Source organism: Ips typographus, linkage group LG3 (genome assembly GCF_016097725.1).
Source record: "Ips typographus isolate SLU linkage group LG3, UJ_Ityp_2.0, whole genome shotgun sequence".
NCBI lineage: Eukaryota > Metazoa > Arthropoda > Insecta > Coleoptera > Curculionidae > Ips > Ips typographus.
Window position 1 is genome coordinate 1,132,763 of NC_138424.1, and position 21,631 is coordinate 1,154,393.

A 21,631-nucleotide genomic window follows, 5' to 3' on the forward strand; every position below is an offset into this window, starting at 1 on the left:
TCTTCGATTAGCCGGACAAAACAACGAGTTTCTTATCCGCGGAGGAGTAGAAATTACAAACGGTCCTACCGTTGATAAATCTCCTTAAACGAATATCGGCATTAAATTTTCTTCGCGATAGAGCAGCAATTCGGTATAATTTAGTTTTTGGGTCGAATCGTCCCTCTTTGGTAATGTCCAATCGTTATTTTTCTCTGAAATTGCAATCTTCTCAAATTTATTGGACACATTACTGAGACTTTATACCTGCGTAAATCAGTTTAATAGAATCTTTCTTTAGATTATATCCAAATTATACTAATAGAATCACTTAAATTATTTTCATTTTCTATTAGAAATTTACTTAGTTTACAATGGATTTTCAGTTTTTTTGGAAAAATGTATCATCAAGGTTTTTGTATTTAAAAAACCCAAGTCCCACCCTAAATTTGAACAACTGACATAATTGCTTTTTGAATTTTAATATCTCGAAAACATGATGAGTTGGAGAGACGAGTTTTGGCTTAGTTCATAGAGTCTGGATAGAAACGGACAGAAATTTTGCTTTTTGTAAATAATAAAAGCAACCTTTGACATCGAATGTCAACGATTTACGCAAAAACACGTCATTTGACAGATTTTTTTCATGCTTTTTTCTTCTTTTTGTGCTTAATTTAGTTTTTCGTGCTTATTTGCTGTTATTTTTTTGTATGCCTTTACTTTGTATAGGTTAATTTACAATTGCAATAGCTATATTGTGATATTCTGAGAGAAAACAAACAAAAATATACCTATGATAAGTATCAATTTACAAATTTAAACTGACCAAACATTCCAAATCACTATAGAAGCTCTGAAATGCCTTGCAAAAGCTTACAAAACAGGCTAGAAGCTTCCAAAAGCTTTTAGAACAGTCTAAAAGCTTCTAAATGCCTTTCAACTTAATTATAAAAGCTCGCAAAAGATTTTAAGGCAGTCTAAGAGCAGTTTAACAGCTTCCAAAAGTTTCTAGAAACGTTGAAACGACGTTTCAAATGTCTTAAAAGCAATCGAGGAGTATCTTATAAGTTTCTAGAACCAACCATAAGTTTTCAAATGCTTTAAAGGCAGTCCAAAACCTTAAATGCTTCTTAAACTGTCCAGAAACCTTCCAAATGTAGTCTAAAAAGATTTCAAAATACTACAGAAACTCCAAAATGCTTCTAAGCTTCTAAAGCAGTCGAAAATCTTCCATAAGCGTTTAGAATAGTCTAGAAGCTCTCAAAACATTTCAAGACAGTCTAAAACTTTCCGTATGCTTTTAGAAAAGTTTCCAAAAGTTTCTAGAACCTTCTATAAAGTTTCAAATGTCTTACAAGCAGTCCAGAACCTTCAATGCTCCTAAAGTAGTCTAAAAAGATTTCAAAACAGTACAAAAACTCCAAAATGCGTCTAAAACAGTCGGCTAAAAGATTCCAAATGTTCTTCAACTAGTCTAGAAGCTCCCAAAAAATATTAAAACAGTCTAGAAACTTTCAAAAAATTTCAAGAACCGTCTAAGAATTTTCAAATGCCTCTAAAGCATTTTAAAACCTTCAATATGCTTTTTAAACTGTCCAAAAACTTTCCAAATGCTCTTTAAGTAGTTCAAAACAGTCTAAAATCTTCCTGATGCTTCTAAAGCAGTTTGAAAGCTTCAAAAAATTTCTAGAACTTGAATTCAAAAAAAAAATAAAAAACTTGCATCTCTGAAAGAGTTTTGTGCTTTTTAAAAGCTTTCTTACAGATTTTCATGCTTTTTTTGAGGAAATAATTTCGCTTTTTAAGCCCTTTTTTTCACGATTTTAGTGCTTTTTTGATTGACGTTTGAATAAAAATACAGCAATTCAAACTTTGGGAGATTTAGAACGAAATAAGATTTTTGTTAAAAGTGCAATTTTGTAAATTTTAGTCCCAGAAGATTAATCCTTATCCTAAAACTGTAAAACAATAATATATTATTAATCAAGGTTTAGACAAAAGCTTCAACTTTTAAGACAATATAAGGTCAATAAAATCTGTCTAAACCGTGGATAATACAGCATTTTTTCCACTATTAACCATATTTGTAGATTTTTTTATTGAAAATTTAAAAATTTAGAATAACAACAAAACAACAACATTAAGAGACAAAGTATATGTTTTTATTCTTTAATTCAATGTTTTGATGCCAACTGTCAGCGAGGATGAGAATCAGAAGAATTATTTTGTTTAGGTTCAAGATTAGCTGTAATTGGTCTATTTCATTTTGCACGCTGAAGATTGCCTGTGATTGGTCTATTTCATATCGCACAGTCGCGGAAAGTCTAGGATTCTGTATTATTAAGGAATGAACCAATATCCCTGTAGGAGTAGAAAAATGTCGTCTTCTTGCCAGTCAAAATGATTTGTAAAACGTCTAAAACTAATTTTGAGAATCACTGATGGATTTTTACGAAAAAAAAATTGAATGACGACTTTGTCATTTCCAAAAGGGCCAAAATGATTAATGTCCAAGGATCGGGACGTGAAAATTAATAAATTCACGTCCCGCTAATTAAACGCGAAGTGTAATAATCTGGGTGAAACGACAATGGCGGCAGGCCTTAAGGGCTTAGCTAAATTAACGCTAAATAAACGTTAACATTAACAATACTCCAAGGTGATATCATACTTTGCTATGCAAATTACTCGGCGTGTACATGGGCGGGTTTTAAGGGACGCCATTAAAATTTCACCGGACCGAATTCGATCCGGTCCTGTGGGAAAAAGTGTCCACGTGGTCCCTTTGTGCAGTTCCTGCTGAATTGAATCTGAAAGCGTAATATCTTTTGCAAGTTTCAAGCCTTGCTTATACAAAGCTTATATATTTTACGACCGAGATTAAACTCTCAAAAAATAAAATATTCCATCGCGGGGTTTCGCGCAATTTAATTTGAATTTCTTGCCCGGTAAGACGTAAAAAGGGATTTTTGTTCTTGTTACGATTCCATATAATAAAGGTCGAATGCACCAGGATTTTTATTGCTCATTTCTGCCTCTCTCGTTATTTAATTTTCCAGACGTTAAAGTTCAGTCAACTGAAATTTGCTTCAATTTTTGCAAAAGCCACACCCCGTATATTATGACGGCACGGTTCACCCTTTTGTCAATCAAACGTCACAACTGTCAATAATCCAATTTATTAAGCTGTGAACAATTTCATGTTTTAAAATAGCCAAATTTTTAGTTAGAGTATGATGTAGAGATAAAGCTACGCGACTTAGAGCGGAAAATTGACAGCAGAGGAGCCAGCTCTACAATGATCACCGGAAACGGGCTCAACAAGATCAAGCCTCCCACATACGACGGTCAAACTTCATGGGCAACATACCAACTCCAATTTTGATACCGCTTTTCTCACTGACTGTACTAAACTTCGTAGTGTTTTTTGAGGTTATTGAATAGGAAATTTAATGAGGATTCCAAAAATGTGCTTAAAACAGTCAATTTCTCACTTCAAGTGGGTTTTCCAGGCGATTTTGTCCCTGACTGTCCTTTCAAACTGTGTTTCTGTCAGTTCAAACTTTGATACCGCTTTTCTCTCTGACTGTAACAAATTTTGTAATGTTTCTTCATGCTGTTGGATAGGAATTTTAATAAGGATTCCAAAAATGTGCTTAAAACAGTCATTTTCTTACTCCAAGTGGGTTTTCCAGGCGATTTTGTACCTGACTGTCCTTTCAAACTGTGTTTCTGTCAGTTCAAATTTTGACCCCGCGTTTCTCTCTGACTGTACCAAATTTTGTAGTGTTTTTTCCTCCTATTGGATAGGAAATTTAATAAGGATTCCAAAAATGTGCTTAAAACAGTCATTTTCTGACTCCAAGTGGGTTTTACAGTCGATTTTGTCACTGACTGTCCTTTCAAACTGTGTTTCTGGCAGTTGAAATTTTGATACCGCTTTTCTCACTGACTGTACTAAACTTCGTAGTGTTTTTTGAGGTTATTGAATAGGAATTTTAATAAGGATTCCAAAAATGTGCTTAAAACAGTCATTTTCTTACTCCAAGTAGGTTTTCCAGGCGATTTTGTCCCTGACTGTCCTTTCAAACTGTGTTTCTGGCAGTTGAAATTTTGATACCGCTTTTCTCACTGACTGTACTAAACTTTGTAGTGTTTTTTGAGGTTATTGAATAGGAAATTTAATGAGGATTCCAAAAATGTGCTTAAAACAGTCACTTTCTCATTCCAAGTAGGATTTCCAGGCGATTTTGTCCCTGACTGTCCTTTCAAACGGTGTTTCTGTCGGTTCAAACTTTGATACCGCTTTTCTCTCTGACTGTAACAAATTTTGTAATGTTTTTTTCATGATGTTGGATAGGAAATTTAATAAGGATTCCAAAAATGTGCTTAAAACAGTCATTTTCTTACTCCAAGTGGGTTTTACAGTCGATTTTGTCACTGACTGTCTTTTCAAACTGTGTTTCTGGCAGTTGAAATTTTGATACCGCTTTTCTCACTGACTGTACTAAACTTCGTAGTGTTTTTTGAGGTTATTGAATGGAAAATTTAATGAGGATTCCAAAAATGTGCTTAAAACAGTCACTTTCTCACTCCAAGTGGGTTTTCCAGGCAATTTTGTCCCTGACTGTCCTTTCAAACTGTGTTTCTGGCAGTTCAAATTTTGATCTCGCGTTTCTATCTGACTGTACCAAATTTTTGTAGTGTTTTTTCCTGCTATTGGATAGGAAATTTAATAAGGATTTCAAAAATGTGCTTAAAACTTTAATTTTCTCATTCCAAGTAGGTTTTACAGGCAATTTTGTCTTTGAATTTTGAAACATTTCTAGTAGCAAAATAAAGATTTGTAAATTTTCATATCTGAATCAACTACGTTTTTTAGTTAATTTTGATTTGTAATTTGTTATGTTAAGTACTACTTGATCAATACTTAAATTATAGTCAGTTTACTCTTTAACTCGGTTATTTTGACAGTTACAGGATGATTTAATGTCAGCTTGTGGCTCTCCAAATCTATTTTTTAATCACTTTGTATAGTAGCAAACAAAATATGCTCAAAAACAGTGTTTATTCAATAAAACAAACCCTAAAACCAAATCAGGAAAGGTTGCATTTAAAAAATTTATTTCACGTTATCTACCGGACAGATTAAGTTACCGAAAATTTGGCAAAATTCATAGATACAGATAAGTTGTTTTTAAATCCTAGTGAAGATTTGGTTTAAAGTCCAAAAGCGACAACAGTTCAAAACAGTAAACTCATGATAAGTCAACGGTTGTATATTACTTACGACATGTGACATTACTAATTGAAATATGAAACTTATTGGAATAATAAGCTTCAGAAATTCTAAAAAAATAATTTTTATAAAAAAAAATTCAGTAATAATATACAGGGTGACGAACATAAAATTGTAAGCAATTTGAGAAGAGTACCTCTTGATTTGTCTGTTAATTTTTCTATCCCAAGTCAGACGTAATACAAGCAATTTGAGTCCGATAGCCCGGAGGAGTTCAATTATAATGCAACGGACCGTTACGAGGTCCTTTAATCAGTTGAAATTGATTGGCGCTGTTCCTGCGGCTGATATATTGGACATCCAGTCCATTCATCAACGTTTCAGAAGGTTTTATTAACATTTCCAGAAACGAAACACCGGCAAAACGGTAAAAAAACCTTGGCAGTTTGCGTTTGACAACGATTCCTTTGTAGGTCGCATTCAAAGCGTTGATCGTTACCCGATTATCTACAAAAGGAATAAAAAAAATTACCTGGAGACGAGCTTATTAAAATCCCCCCCCGACTGGATCCGGTAGTTCTTTGGATTCGTGCAAGCTTATCTGATGATGACTCTACCGAAAACGAGGACTAAGATAATATTAATCCCTTTTATTCTCCGGTTTTCTTTTATTTACGACTCGCGTTTATGGAGAATTTCAACTTCATCCCCACCTATTTATATTAATAATCCAGAGTTTTATTCTTTTTGTAATTAAATTTTTCATATAAGGACGATTTTCTACAGGTGTGGTAAATCCAAAACCGACCATAGGAAAACCGTGTAACGGACAGAGAAACGTACATTATTGCATGCGCGGGACTAAGACAGAAAACGAAAAAAATATCAAGTAGGCCATACATTCAGCGCGCTGTTGCCAAACGCCAAGTATTCATTACTGTCGACAAAACTGGATTTTGGCAACAGCGCACTGAAAATATGGCCTACTTGGTATTTTTTTCGTTTTCTGTCTTTGTCGCACGCATGCAATTATCTACGTTTCTTTGTCAGTTACACGGTTTTCCTATGGTCGGTTTTGGATTTACCATACCTGTATACATGCACATAATAAGTAAAGGTGACGTAATTTGACAGTGACTGTCAGGTGACGTCACGTTTCCTCTGCGTTTATCTCTTTAAAAGATCATGTATGTATTTTACGTCAGGTCACAGGAAAGTCAAGATTAGAAAAAGTACTCATTTAATTGCCCTGAAACTCCTTGAAGAAGACAGGAAAAGTTTAGTACTTTAGCAAAACAAATGTTTACTAAAAATTGATTTCTCGTTGTTTTTTAAGTACTTTTGACAACTTTTTTACATCTTTTTCTTTAATTCTTAATAAATATTTCATTATACTAGAGTATTTTTTTGAAGTATCCACTTTTTTTGAAAATGGGCATTTTTACATATTTGAATAATTGGATTTGGATAGCTGATAAGAATACGCTTAACCTTAAATCCACCAATATTCCTACCCAATTCCTTGATAACCTAACAATTATCCTATAAAGTCCGTTCCAGGGTTAGTGGCAGTGACGTAATAAATGTCGTTCATCTTCTATTACATGTGAACTGAGCGAGATGGAAAGTTGATGTAATTTTTAAATTCGTGAATGTTTGTTCTGGTTTTCAGCTGGCGCAAGCCTCCGTAATTTGACAATGTATCATCTGATCGATATATTTAAAGAACGAACTGGTGTCACGTGACAAACTGTCAAATGACTCACTACTCCGTGCGCGACTCAAATAAAAATTATCAATTTTGATTTTTTGACGTTGGTTGACAGTTTTCTCCAATTTTTTCCTGCTGTCATTTGAATTTATTGATTTAGTGTTTAATTTGTGTAGTTGTATTCGTAATATAAAAAATACAGTTATTTTTGTTTTGTGTCATTTTGACAGCAGAATCATATTTCGAAGGTCAAAATTTACTGTACTAAGTTTTAATTGAATAGTACCAAAATGGAGGCGATTTTCCAGTAATCCACGCAGAAAAACTAAATGTCAAATACATTTTTGTACAATTTTCCAAAACAAATCACAGGGTTTAGAAAGATTTTCTTGTAGTATTTGATATAAAACGAGTTTTGAGATTTATGACAGTTATTTTGACAATTGTCACGTGACCGTCTAGCTGAATAGTGTTCTACAATCACGTGACAACTGCCACTAACGTCAAAACTGTCAAACTATGCTCTAAAGTTGCAAAAATAAGGGTTTAGAAAAATTTTCTGGCTGTATTTGATATAAAAGGAGTTTTTAAGCTTTTTTACTGTTATTTTGACAATTGTCATGTTACCGTCTAGCTAAATAGTGTTTTACAATTACGTGACTACAGTCAGTAACGTCAAAACCATCAAACTATGCTTTAAAGCTTCAAACATCAGGGTTTAGAAACGTTTTCGTGTAGTATTTGATATAAAACGTGTTTTTGAGATTTTTGACAGTTATTTTGACGATTGTCAAGCTAAATAGTGTTCTAAAGTCACGTGACAACTGCCACTAACGTCAAAACTGTCAAACTATGCTCTAAAGTTGCAAAAATCAGGGTTTAGAAACATTTTCTGGCTGTATTTGATATAAAACGAGTTTTTGAGATTTTTTACTGTTATTTTGACAATTGTCATGTAACCGTCTAGCTAAATAGTGTTTTACAATCACGTGACTACTGTCAGTAATGTCAAAACCATCAAACTATGCTTTAAAGTTTCAAAAATCAGGGTTTAGAATCGTTGTCTTGTAGTATTTGATATAAAACGTGTTTTTGAGATGTATAACAATTATTTTGACAATTGTCACGTGACCGTCTAGCTAAATAGTGTTCTACAATCACATGACAACTGCCATTAATGTCAAACTGTGTTCAAAAGCCACTAAAATCAGGGTTCAGAAACGTTTTCGTGTAGTATTTGATATAAAACGTGTTTTTGAGATTTATGACAGTTATTTTGACGATTGTCAAGCTAAATAGTGTTCTAAAATCACGTGACAACTGCCACTAACGTCAAAACTGTCAAACTATGCTCTAAAGTTGCAAAAAATCAGGGTTTAGAAAAATTTTCTGGCTGTATTTGATATAAAACGAGTTTTTGAGATTTTTTACTGTTATTTTGACAATTGTCATGTAACCGTCTAGCTAAATAGTGTTTTACAGTCACGTGACTACTGTCAGTAACGTCAAAACCATCAAACTATGCTTTAAAGTTGTAAAAATCCGGGTTTAGAATCGTTGTCTTGTAGTATTTGATATAAAACGTGTTTTTGAGATGTATAACAATTATTTTGACAATTGTCACGTGACCGTCTAGCTAAATAGTGTTTTACAGTCACGTGACTACTGTCAGTAACGTCAAAACCATCAAACTATGCTTTAAAGTTTCAAAAATCAGGGTTTAGAATCGTTGTCTTGTAGTATTTGATATAAAACGTGTTTTTGAGATGTATAACAATTATTTTGACAATTGTCACGTGACCGTCTAGCTAAATAGTGTTCTACAATCACGTGACAACTGCCACTAACGTCAAAACTGTTAAACTGTGCTCAAAAGTTGCGAAAATGCAGGACTTAGAACAGTTTTCTTGCAGTATTCGATATAAAGATGTTTTTGAGATTTATGATTTTGACAATGGTCACGTGACTGCTTAGCTAACCACGTGATATCTGTCATTAATGTCAAAAAAAATTAAATATCTGTATTTTTGAAGTACGTTTTTTTATATTTATAGCAAGTATCAATGATTAAAACTATCAAAAGACACCCTGTAAAACAATGTAAAATGAACGAATTTGTTTTGATCTACCTACCGTTTTTTGACTGATTATTCTACCGTCATTAAATATTTTGACTTGGCAACACTGTACGTTCGAAGAAATTCATACATTTTCATTAACCAATCATACACACAAAAAAGTGGGTGCTATTCAAACATGTCTGATTACTTATTGCAGCTCGTTTTACTTGAATTTTATGACAAAATTAATCTTATTTAACCGATTGTTGCCCAATTAAGTGTAATTTTATTGTTTACGCACTCTATCGAGTATGGAACAAGACGAAAACTCCTTATCGACCCTGGCAAACGTTCCCGGTCCAGATTAGAATATATCCTATTTGACTTGAGACGATTACGCCAAGTCAAGTTGACACGTTTCCCTTATCTTATTTTGGCAGACGAGGCGTTCAACACAAGAAAACTGAATGTAACATGTTTTGATCCACATGAACTTATTAATCCTCTTTGTCTAACTTTAATAACAATATTAGGTAAAAACCAGGTAATCAAGATAATCTATAAATAATATTTAGATATGGCTTTGTTTGATAAGCGTTATCACAAACCGTTCACATTCCATTTAATAATAATCATTTGGTAACTGAGTGCAAAAGTGTTACTAAACATGTATCATCCATGTTGTTGTGCTCCTCATGTTCATTGCCACCATCGTAGGCCTGGTAAGTGTCTAATAAATTAAGGGTGGTTTCTCAGGTAATTTAATTTTTTGTAAGGGTGGAAACCGCCACCGCCTGCTGCGTGTTGCACCAAAACGGTAACTGTGATACATCAGAAACCAGCTCCGGTTCAGGTTAAAACCGTGGAAAAGAAGAAAGTCGTGCATCATTATCATCATCACTACCACGAGAAAAATGCACCGCCCCCGGCTTACGTACCCCCGCCCCCAGGTCCTGGAACGGTGGTACCTGATTATTATGCTTTAAAATTTGGTTAGTGTTTTGGTATTTACTTTTTAAAGTGAAGCAGTTTTTTTTATATTAATGTGTGGTTATTTTAGGTCAAAATGTATCACCAGCCCCTCCACCGTATTCCCCTAACCCCCCCATTGCTAAATGTGGGCATTCTACCCCAGTGTTTGGTTGCACTGTCTGCGATGGAGGTTTTAGATGGTAAAAACAAAAAATATAAGTTTGTATTCTACTATTGAATTTTTTTTGCATTATAAACAATTATGTATATAAAGTTTTTTTATTTGTTTTTAAGTACGTTTATGAGATAGTTCCAATAAAAAATGTAATAACAATAACTCAATTGAAAAAGATTAAATTTGGTATAATGATATGACTTGACTATTTAGTGCGGTGTTGTCAAACTTACAATAGAAAACTACTCAAACGTCATTAAAACATTGTGATTTTTGAAGTGCAAAAGCCACAATGCTGGCAATCGTGTCAATATATCAATTTTCGATCACTTGTTTTTAGAAAGTTGAAATTATGTATTGTCAAAATATTGAAAGTAAGCTAAACCGGGCTCCTACAACTGCAAAAGTACAACTTTTTCCATGAATGTTATTTTGCTATTTGTCATCCATTTGAAAACCAAAAAATGACAACTTTTTTTTCCAAATCTGAAAATCTTGAAAATAAATAAATATTAAAAGACAAAGTTGTCAAATGTATCTTAATTTTCTGACGTTTGTGGAAAAAATTCAAATTGAGATTTATCAATTAAAAAATACTTATAATTCCACTTTATGTGTTTTTGATCTTAGTTTTACAATTTGACCGCCTGTAGCTGTTAAATAATTTACAAAGAAACAAAAGAGACATTCTAAAATTTTATTAACGATTTTAATAATTTAGAGTATGTTTTGCAAATAATTCAGTATTATTTCAGTGACATTAATCAAATAATATTGATTTGATCGACATTAAATCAATATCATTCGTTTTCCTGGATGTTTTCTGATTTAAACACAAGTTTAACCTATTTTTTCCACTACTAACATGATAAACATATTATTATTGACCGATTAGTAACTTGAGAAATTAGTTTTCTCTAAAGTACAGGATTGACGTAAATTTTTCTTGAAATAATACTTAGAGAAGTCAAAACCCAAAAATCTAACGTAAAAATAAAGAAAATTTTGGAATCAAATGAGAATATTAAATCAATAATTTGACTGGGTTATTTTGTATTTTTAAAATAGCAATTTTTAGCTCCACCCATTTTAGAACCCATCCCTATCGTTCAAAGTAGTCCACGCCCCCTAAACAGATTTTAAGAAACGATATAAGTCAATAAATAATAATTCCGCCCACTTCTGGGACACGCCTCCATTCAGTTACTTTCATAAGCCACGCCCTTACGTTTATAACAAAATCAAGTCAATCAAACTGATTTCTACAAAAAATAGAGTGTGATTTTTGACTATTCCAGGTCAAGTTAAGTTTAGTTAGATTTGAGTCTTCTTCCATCTCTAGACACGCCCCTCTTACATAATTTTAACACGCCCATCTCACAAGCTCCGCCTTTACGTGACAATCCAAATACCACTAGTTGCTATGCACTTAAAGCTAAATTGGGGATGGAGAAAAAGAGGAGGGTAATAAAAGGCAAATGAGGGATTTATTGACACAGGGAAAAGGTGGGAGAGAAGGGGGGATATGTAAAACGAATTTCCACATCATTTTTCCGACGGGCGTCGATTTTTCCGCTTCGAACCTTTCCGCGCCATACACGGAAAACGATTTCGCTCGGATTTTCCGACGGCGCCGTTGAAATTCATATCGTCGTAATCTCATTACGACTTTCAATTTGTTTTATTTTTGGGTTGGTTGTACGAGTGGAATTTTAAAGTGAGGTGGCGGCGCGGATGGAGATATCATTTTTGAGGTTCGTCGCTCCCTCCACGAAAATTTCGCACAACAACCGCGTACGAACAAGTTTTTAAAAGTTTTTATAGAAGTTGGGAATGCTGAATGATTCAAATATTAGAAAGGGGTGTGACTGTAAAGGGGCGTGACTGTAAAGGGGCGGAGCTTAATAATTAACGCAAAACATCTATGGTCCAGGGCACTAATGGGAGCGATGAACGTCATCAGTGAGTTTGACGTTTTGAAAATGCATTCGTATTGCTTAGCGATTAGTCGCAATCTGTAGCGCTCTCTTTCTAACACGCGCTTATTAAATGAATGCAATTCTGACACAAACGTGACCTTCTCGATCTCGACGTTTATCGAGTTGTGTGCGTTGTTGCCAGATTGCTAGTTGACCGTTTATTGTTCTTGTTTTTGTTGTTGATGACTTGACTAAAAACTGCTTACAGAGAGAGACAAAAAAAAACTTAATATTAACTAATATTGTTATTCAAAATTCTCTGTTAAAAAACTGCGTCAACTTTTAAACAGGGTGATTCCAAAGTTGGGGCTTTCCTTTCACCTGCGAATAGGGCTTCAAAAAACAGTTTTTTTTTTCGTTTGAAGCTTTTTTGAAATATGAACAATAACGAAGATACAGGGTGTTTACTATCGACATTTTATAACATTTTTCATCCTCTTTCTAATGATATAAAAAAAATCTAGATTGGAATGCAAATTACAGCTTCACAAGGTTTCAAACTTAGCAACAACGCTGCAAACTCACAAAAAGTGACACAATTTTCGAATTAAAATTTCTCAAAAACTGAAAAAGTTAGAAAATTCGCTTAACCGACATTTTGTAACATTTTTCATCCTCTTTCTAATGATATATAAAAAATCTAGATTGGAGTGCAAATTACAGCTTCACAAGGCTTCAAACTTAGCAACAACGTTGCAAACTCACAAAAAGTGACACAATTTTTGAATTGAAATTTCTCAAAAACTGAAAAAGTTAGAAAATTCGCTTAACCGACATTTTGTAACATTTTTCATCCTCTTTCTAATGATACATAAAAAATCTAGATTGGAGTGCAAATTACAGCTTCACAAGGCTTCAAACTTAGCAACAACGTTGCAAACTCACAAAAAGTGACACAATTTTTGAATTGAAATTTCTCAAAAACTGAAAAAGTTAGAAAATTCGCTTAACCGACATTTTGTAACATTTTTCATCCTCTTTCTAATGATATATAAAAAATCTAGATTGGAATGCAAATTACAGCTTCACAAGGCTTCAAACTTAGCAACAACGTTGCAAACTCACAAAAAGTGACACAATTTTTGAATTGAAATTTCTCAAAAACTGAAAAAGTTAGATAATTCGCTTAACCGACATTTTGTAACATTTTTCATCCTCTTTCTAATGATACATAAAAAATCTAGATTGGAGTGCAAATTAGAGCTTCACAAGGCTTCAAACTTAGCAACAACGTTGCAAACTCACAAAAAGTTACACAATTTTTGAATTGAAATTTCTCAAAAACTGAAAAAGTTAGAAAATTCGCTTAACCGACATTTTGTAACATTTTTCATCCTCTTTGTAATGATATATAAAAAATCTAGATTGGAGTGCAAATTACAGCTTCACAAGACTTCAAACTTAGCAACAACGTTGCAAACTCACAAAAAGTGACACAATTTTTGAATTGAAATTTCTCAAAAACTGAAAAAGTTAGAAAATTCGCTTAACCGACATTTTGTAACATTTTTCATCCTCTTTCTAATGATACATAAAAAATCTAGATTGGAGTGCAAATTACAGCTTCACAAGGCTTCAAACTTAGCAACAACGTTGGAAACTCACAAAAAGTGACACAATTTTTGAATTGAAATTTCTCAAAAACTGAAAAAGTTAGAAAATTCGCTTAACCGACATTTTGTAACATTTTTCATCCTCTTTCTAATGATATAAAAAAAATCTAGATTGGAGTGCAAATTACAGCTTCACAAGGCTTCAAACTTAGCAACAACGTTGGAAACTCACAAAAAGTGACACAATTTTTGAATTGAAATTTCTCAAAAACTGAAAAAGTTAGAAAATTCGCTTAACCGACATTTTGTAACATTTTTCATCCTCTTTCTAATGATACATAAAAAATCTAGATTGGAGTGCAAATTACAGCTTCACAAGGCTTCAAACTTAGCAACAACGTTGCAAACTCACAAAAAGTGACACAATTTTTGAATTGAAATTTCTCAAAAACTGAAAAAGTTAGAAAATTCGCTTAACCGACATTTTGTAACATTTTTCATCCTCTTTCTAATGATACATAAAAAATCTAGATTGGAGTGCAAATTACAGCTTCACAAGGCTTCAAACTTAGCAACAACGTTGCAAACTCACAAAAAGTGACACAATTTTTGAATTGAAATTTCTCAAAAACTGAAAAAGTTAGAAAATTCGCTTAACCGACATTTTGTAACATTTTTCATCCTCTTTCTAATGATATATAAAAAATCTAGATTGGAGTGCAAATTACAGCTTCACAAGGCTTCAAACTTAGCAACAACGCTGCAAACTCACAAAAAGTGACACAATTTTCGAGTTGAAATATCTCAAAAACTAAAAAAGTTAGAAAATTAAAAAAAAAATTGTTAATGTGTGTTGATCGGAAATAACCTGTCAGTTAGTTAAAATTAAGTTAAAATTATTTATTATTTTCGTTTTTTCAGTAAAATTTTGATACCCTGTATCTTCGTTATAGTTCACATTTCAAAAAAAAATTATTTAACCTTGAACCTTGTTTTTTGAAGCCCTATTCGCAGGTGAAAGGAAAGCCCCAACTTTGGAATGTATAAGAAGTAAATAAAAACAAAATTTATGTAAAATGCGTGTTTTAATGAAAAAACTAAACATCTGGCAACGAGGCGCGTTAAACGTCAATGACGTGCATCGGCCGATATATCGCCTTCTACTATAGGTGGTGCACAGGGTGATTGTTTCCATTTTAACTCTATTAATTTTGATCTGTCAGGATTATTTCAATTAACAAAGTTACAGTGTATATTTCTTGAATTCTCATAGTCAAAATTGACATTTTTGTTAACAATCACAGTTTTGACAGTTTTAATGTTAATCGCCCAGTTTAGCTGTTTCAAAACATCAATTATTATAATTTCTTAAAATTTGACTTACTTTTTTGACGTTCTCAATCATTCTTTTTACTGTAATTTTGACAACTTTTGAAAAGCGGAATTGTACTGTATTGTCTAACCAGGCGAATTTTGGCAGCGTTGCCAAATCCTGCGCAACCATCTGTTACAGACTAACCTAACCAAGATCGTCAGCAGACATCAGTTAAAAATTGGTTGGTATCTTTTTAACGTTTTGAATTTGAAAATTGACTAGAGTTTCAGACCTTTAACTTGAGACGTTTCTGAGATATTTATGAAAAACAACGAAAACCTAAAATCAACTTTGACGCCCTCTAGCGACCAAACGGTACAACTTAGCCTGATCTGGTCAACGTCACGTGATAGCCCCATTTATTAGCTTCCTTTTATTATAGAGCGTGTTTATACAGAATGTTTCAAATAAGCGAGTTATAGACGATTTTTTGGAAAATCGCTCAAAAATTAACCTTAAAATGAGTTTTTCTGCACTTTTCACAAAAAATTGGTCCAAAATTTGCACACATTTGTATCTCGGTTATTTTCAGGAGTTCAGGGTGGTTCAGCCACTCAAAATAACCGTTATAAACTGCTCTTTACAGAGGTGTTAAGCAAAAAATTCTACCTTGAAAATTGCATACAGGGTGACCAAAAATAGTGACCCACTAACAATTTTATGTCCACCCTCTATACTGGCAAGTTAATTGAGGTTCGTTCGTCACGTAGTTTGGTTCAGTAGTTGGACAGGAACATTTTTTGTCTCTTTCAGTTTTTTTGTAACCGTTTTGGAGATTTCTGCCAAAAACTGCACTTTTCACAAAAATTACAGATTGTTTATACAGAATGTTTCAGATAAGCGAGTATGGACAATATTTTGGAAAATCGCTCGAAAATTAACTTTAAAATTAGTTTTTCTGAGACTGCGTAGTTTAGTTCAACTAGTGTGGTAAATTTTGACCTTAAAAACATGATTCTGTTGTCAAAATGACACAAAACGACAATATTTACACGAAATATAAACTAAATGAATAAAGTGAAATTACAACAGAAAAAACTCTACTACTACCAATTTTAGAAAACTTTGTAAAAATATTTTGAAAGTGGGCGGGGTCTAATTTAAGGGCGGTGCTACACTACACAAAAGGCTTATTCTAAAATTTAGTTTTATCATAGTAAACCAAACAAACATACTTTCCCTAATTGAATTACATTTCTTATCAAGTTTCTTCAAGCAAAACGTTTTTAAACGTATTACTTTTTGCCCTTGAGTCAAAAATGCGCAATAAAAACACGTTTATACAATCAAGACACGTTACATTGATTTTCCATATACAGGGTAACAAAAAAAACTATCATTTTAAGTTGTAATTAAAGCAGAAGCGTTAGAAAATTAAAATGTAAATTTAAATAACTAGATAATGATGGAAATTGAGTAGATAAATACCATGTCCACTACTAGAAACTCTTCAAACATGAACAAAACAATGTTGCAACTAATATTGCTGATTTTAGCAGGGTCCTGTCAAAGTATACAGGTTAGTAACACCACAAGTGACTTGGAGTACTACCAAGACTTGATCAGTAAATATGAAGCGCAAGTTTCGAATTTTACACCACCCTCAGATGCTGGTCAGTATCGTCCTTTGACTAATTTTGTACACGGTGAGTTAATTATCAATTAACTAGACAAAACCATTTGACCGGTTGTTATTCCAGATTTTGGGCAGTTTGATTTTATCGTGGTTGGTTCCGGTTCTGCAGGTTCCGTAATAGCAAATCGACTGACAGAAATCCAGAATTCAACGGTTCTCCTTCTTGAAGTTGGAGGGTTTGCCAATGAGTTCATCAAAATCCCCGCTATGTGTGGAGATGTGTTGCTTTTGAACGATTTCAATTGGTTCTACAAAACGGTACCGCAGGATAACACTTGTCTAGGTACTGTCAAACTAGAAGACAAGTGGTGCCAAGTTGAAATTTAGGGAATTTTGACAGGAAGTGCGTTTACAACCGAGGGAAAGGGATTGGAGGAACGTCGCTCCTAAACGGGTTGGTTTATTCCAGAGGTTTCCCGTCCAGTTACGACAAAATGGCGGCCATGGGTAATCCAGGCTGGTCCTACCAAGATGTACTGCCCTATTTTAAAAAATTGGAAAAGTTTCACGCAAAAGAAAATGAGGCTGTTCAGCCAGAATATCATGGATTTAAGGGACCAGTCAATGTAGGATATTTTACCACAAACAGGTATGAAAGTGCTAAAAAAAAAAGAAAGAACGTTACATGGTTCGGTTGAGTAGATCGTTAGGAACATTTTCAGTTTCATTTAGTTTTCTTGTAACTCTAACTATTTTCGGGATATTTACCAAAAATTGGTCCGAAACTTGCACACCCTGTATCTTGGTTATTTTCAGGGGTTTAAGGTGGTTCAGCCACTGAAAATAGCCGTTATGAACTGCTCTTTACAGTGGTGTTAAGCAACAAATTCTACCTTAAAAATTGCATACAGGGTGACCAAAAATAGTGACCCACTAACAATTTTATGTCCACCCTGTATACTGGCAAGTTAATCGAGCTTCGTCCGTTACTTAGTTTGGTTCAGTAGTTTGTTAGGAACATTTTTGGTCTCTTTCAGTTTTCTTCTAACTTTAACCGTTTTCGAGATTTCTGCCAAAAATTACTGTAATGCACTTTTCACAAAAAATTGGTCCAAAACTTGCACACCCTGTATCTCGGTTATTCTCAGGGGTTTAGGGTGGTTCAGCCACTCAAAATAACCGTTATGAACTGCTCTTTACAGTGGTGTTGGGAAAAAAATTCTCCTTTGAAAATTCCATACAGGGTGACCAAAAATAGTGACCCATTAACAATTTTATGTCCACCCTGTATACTGGCAAGTTAATTGAGCTTCGTCCGTTACTTAGTTTGGTTCAGTAGTTTGTTAGGAACATTTTTGGTCTCTTTCAGTTTTCTTGTAACTCTAACCGTTTTGGAGATTTCTGCCAAAAATTACTGTAATGCACTTTTTACAAAAAATTGGTCCAAAAATTGCACACCCTGTATCTCGGTTATTTTCAGCGGTTTAGGGTGGTTCAGCCACTCAAAATAACCGTTATAAACTGCTCTTTACAGTGGTGTTGAGAAAAAAATTCTTCCTTGAAAATTGCATACAGGGTGACCAAAAATAGCGGCCCACTAACAATTTTATGTCCACCCTGTATACTGGCAAGTTAATTGAGCTTCGTTCGTTACTTAGTTTGATTCAGTAGTTTGTTAGGAACATTTTTGGTCTCCTTCAGTTTCCTTGTAACTTTAACCGTTTTGGAAATTTTTGCCAAAAATTACTGTAATGCACTTTTCACAAAAAAGTGGTCCGAAACTTGCACACCCTGTATCTTGGTTATTTTCAGGGGCTTAGGGTATTTCAGCCACTCAAAATAACCGTTATAAACTGCTCTTTACAGTGGTGTTGAGAAAAAAATTCTTCCTTGAAAATTGCATACAGGGTGACCAAAAATAGCGGCCCACTAACAATTTTATGTCCACCCTGTATACTGGCAAGTTAATTGAGGTTCGTCCATTACTTAGTTTGGTTAAGTAGTTTGTTAGGAACATTTTTGGTCTCTTTCAGTTTTCTTGTAACTCTAACCGTTTTGGAGATTTCTGCCAAAAATTACTGTAATGCACTTTTTACAAAAAATTGGTCCAAAAATTGCACACCCTGTATCTCGGTTATTTTCAGCGGTTTAGGGTGGTTCAGCCACTCAAAATAACCGTTATAAACTGCTCTTTACAGTGGTGTTGAGAAAAAAATTCTTCCTTGAAAATTGCATACAGGGTGACCAAAAATAGCGGCCCACTAACAATTTTATGTCCACCCTGTATACTGGCAAGTTAATTGAGCTTCGTTCGTTACTTAGTTTGATTCAGTAGTTTGTTAGGAACATTTTTGGTCTCCTTCAGTTTCCTTGTAACTTTAACCGTTTTGGAAATTTTTGCCAAAAATTACTGTAATGCACTTTTCACAAAAAAGTGGTCCGAAACTTGCACACCCTGTATCTTGGTTATTTTCAGGGGCTTAGGGTATTTCAGCCACTCAAAATAACCGTTATAAACTGCTCTTTACAGTGGTGTTGAGAAAAAAATTCTTCCTTGAAAATTGCATACAGGGTGACCAAAAATAGCGGCCCACTAACAATTTTATGTCCACCCTGTATACTGGCAAGTTAATTGAGGTTCGTCCATTACTTAGTTTGGTTAAGTAGTTTGTTAGGAACATTTTTGGTCTCTTTCAGTTTTCTTGTAACTCTAACCGTTTTGGAAATTTTTGCCAAAAATTACTGTAATGCACTTTTTACAAAAAATTGGTCCAAAATTTGCACACCCTGTATCTCGGTTATTTTCAGCGGTTTAGGGTGGTTCAGCCACTCAAAATAACCGTTATAAACTGCTCTTTACAGTGGTGTTGAGAAAAAAATTCTTCCTTAAAAATTGCATACAGGGTGACCAAAAATAGCGACCCACTAACAATTTTATGTCTACTTTGTATACTGGCGTTAATTGAGGTTCGTCTGTGAGGTCAAAACTGTCCATTTTCGAACATTTAAAATCAAACTTTGACAATGTTGTCAAATTGAAACTTATTGGAAAAACAGTAGTAAACTATGTCAAACGTCACTTTTCAAAATCAAATTTTAATGTTACAAGTTTTTGACAGACATTTGACAGACGTGTTCGTACAAGCCGCCATCGAGTTAGGCTTCAACAAAACCGACTACAACGCCATCTCACCGTTGGGCGTGTCCCCAGTTCAAGCTGTTGTCAAATCGGCGCAACGTTGGGACGCAGGCCGCGCCTACATCGCACCAATCCTGAAGCGGTGCAATTTACACGTGTCCACCCACAGTTACGTCACTAAAGTACTTGTCAACAATTTGACAGCTTCGGGGGTACAGTTTACTAGAGATGGACGAGTGTACGAAGCCCGGGTGGCGAAAGAAGTGATACTGTCTGCTGGTACTATTGGTTCCAGTCACATTCTGTTGCATAGTGGTATTGGACCTGAAAGTCACCTTAAAAAAGTTGGGGTAAAGATGGTGCATAACCTGGAGGTGGGCAGTACTTTTAGAGACCAACCTGGAATGTACGGGTTGTACTTTACTACAAACTACACTGATCCAGAACTGGAAAAAGGGTTGAATGATAAAATCCAGGAGTACTTTAATGGTACCGGGTTGTTAGGAAATTCAGGGAGTGACGCTTTGATTTTTGCCAGTTTAAATCAGGTACCACCATTTCCAAATTTTTCCTTTAACTTAATAACGTTCCATTATTTCAGTCCAGTTTAAATCCAGATATCGAACTTGAACTAACCTATCTGGACCCCAGTGAAAGCTACAGGAAAACATTTAACTACAACAACGAAACATGGAACGCAATCTGGAATGGTACTGACGGTACTAATAAGGCTTTTACCATCCAGACCATACTGCTTTTCCCCAAATCTGTAGGAACGTTAAGGCTCAAAAATAGCGACCCTTTTGAGTACCCTTTGATTGACCCAAGGTACTGTAAACTTCTAGCTTATAATCAACCTTAATCACTTTTCTACAGGCAGTTATCAGATCGGGACAATTCGGATCTAGACAATCTGCACAAAGCAGTAGAACTGGCACTTAAACTGGTTGAAACAGAACCTTTCAAACGTGTAAATGCTCAATTTATCAACAGAACTTTACCTGCGTGCAGTCATCACCAATATTTGTCGAAAGAGTACTGGAGGTGCTATATTAAACACACTACAATAGCTGATAATCATTTTCAAGGTAAAGTTATCAGATTATTATTATAAAAAAACTCAAAACTGTATTTAAAAGTAACATTTTTTGGAATTATCAGATTAGTTGTACGTTGTACGCCTACCAGTGTATTATCCCACTTTTTACTAGAATTATCAGACTGAAAACTTGCAAAATTACTTGAATTGGATGTTCTTAAAACTGTATTTTGGGTATTATCAGCTTTCTCAACTAACAAAGTACATAATTATCAGATTACAATCTAATTAACTATTCCCTACATTTAATACAATAAGGAATTATCAGTTACAATTTCTGGATCAGACTAGTAATAATTGAAACCATTTACTAAACTTAGGTACCAATCCAATGGGTGCTGACCCTCTTAAGGGAGCAGTGGTGGATTCCCGATGTAGGGTGCATGGAATTAAAGGGTTAAGGGTGGCCGATGCCAGTATTTTTCCTTTTGCTGTTGCCAATCACCCTAACGGAGCATGCATGATGGTAGGGGAAAGAGTCAGTGACTACATCAAAGAAGATTATAAATAATAGCATAGAGTTTGTTGCTTTTTTAGTTATTTGTGCTAGTAAGAATACATTTTTTAATTAGAAAACGCCATTTTGTCTACTCTGAACGTCATATTGGATTTTAAAACTCAAAAAGAATGTGTGGGATTTGCATAAATCACTTTGGCAGCAAAAACTGTCAAATTAACTGAGTTATGTTATTTGTTCAATAATTATTGTCAAACGAACGCGAATATTTGAGAACTAATTGTTAAAGTATCAGTTACAACCCAGTTTTCGCACTT

General features: G+C 34.2%; 3 protein-coding genes across 3 annotated transcripts in view; 2 read left to right on the top strand and 1 right to left on the bottom strand.

Annotated features, from left to right (window-relative positions):
* LOC145726560 (uncharacterized) overlaps positions 1-10,234 on the top strand; it is a 76,137-nt gene extending 65,903 nt beyond the window's left edge. The window contains exons 2-4 of the mRNA XM_081975701.1: positions 9,643-9,711; positions 9,766-9,981; positions 10,050-10,234. Coding sequence (XP_081831827.1) covers positions 9,657-9,711; positions 9,766-9,981; positions 10,050-10,165 — 387 coding nt within the window. The 5' untranslated portion in view covers positions 9,643-9,656 and the 3' untranslated portion in view covers positions 10,166-10,234. The remainder of the gene's footprint in view (positions 1-9,642; positions 9,712-9,765; positions 9,982-10,049) is intronic.
* The window catches only part of LOC145726559 (TWiK family of potassium channels protein 7), a 160,273-nt gene that overhangs the window by 78,826 nt on the left and 59,816 nt on the right, over positions 1-21,631 (bottom strand). The gene's annotated exons all lie outside the window — the stretch shown is intronic.
* On the top strand, positions 16,458-21,433 carry LOC145726642 (glucose dehydrogenase [FAD, quinone]-like). The gene is made up of 7 exons (XM_081975828.1): positions 16,458-16,689; positions 16,744-16,962; positions 17,007-17,268; positions 19,739-20,306; positions 20,360-20,586; positions 20,635-20,846; positions 21,178-21,433. The coding sequence occupies exons 1-7, from the start codon at positions 16,473-16,475 to the stop codon at positions 21,366-21,368; spliced, it is 1,896 nt and encodes a 631-aa protein (XP_081831954.1). The 5' UTR covers positions 16,458-16,472; the 3' UTR covers positions 21,369-21,433.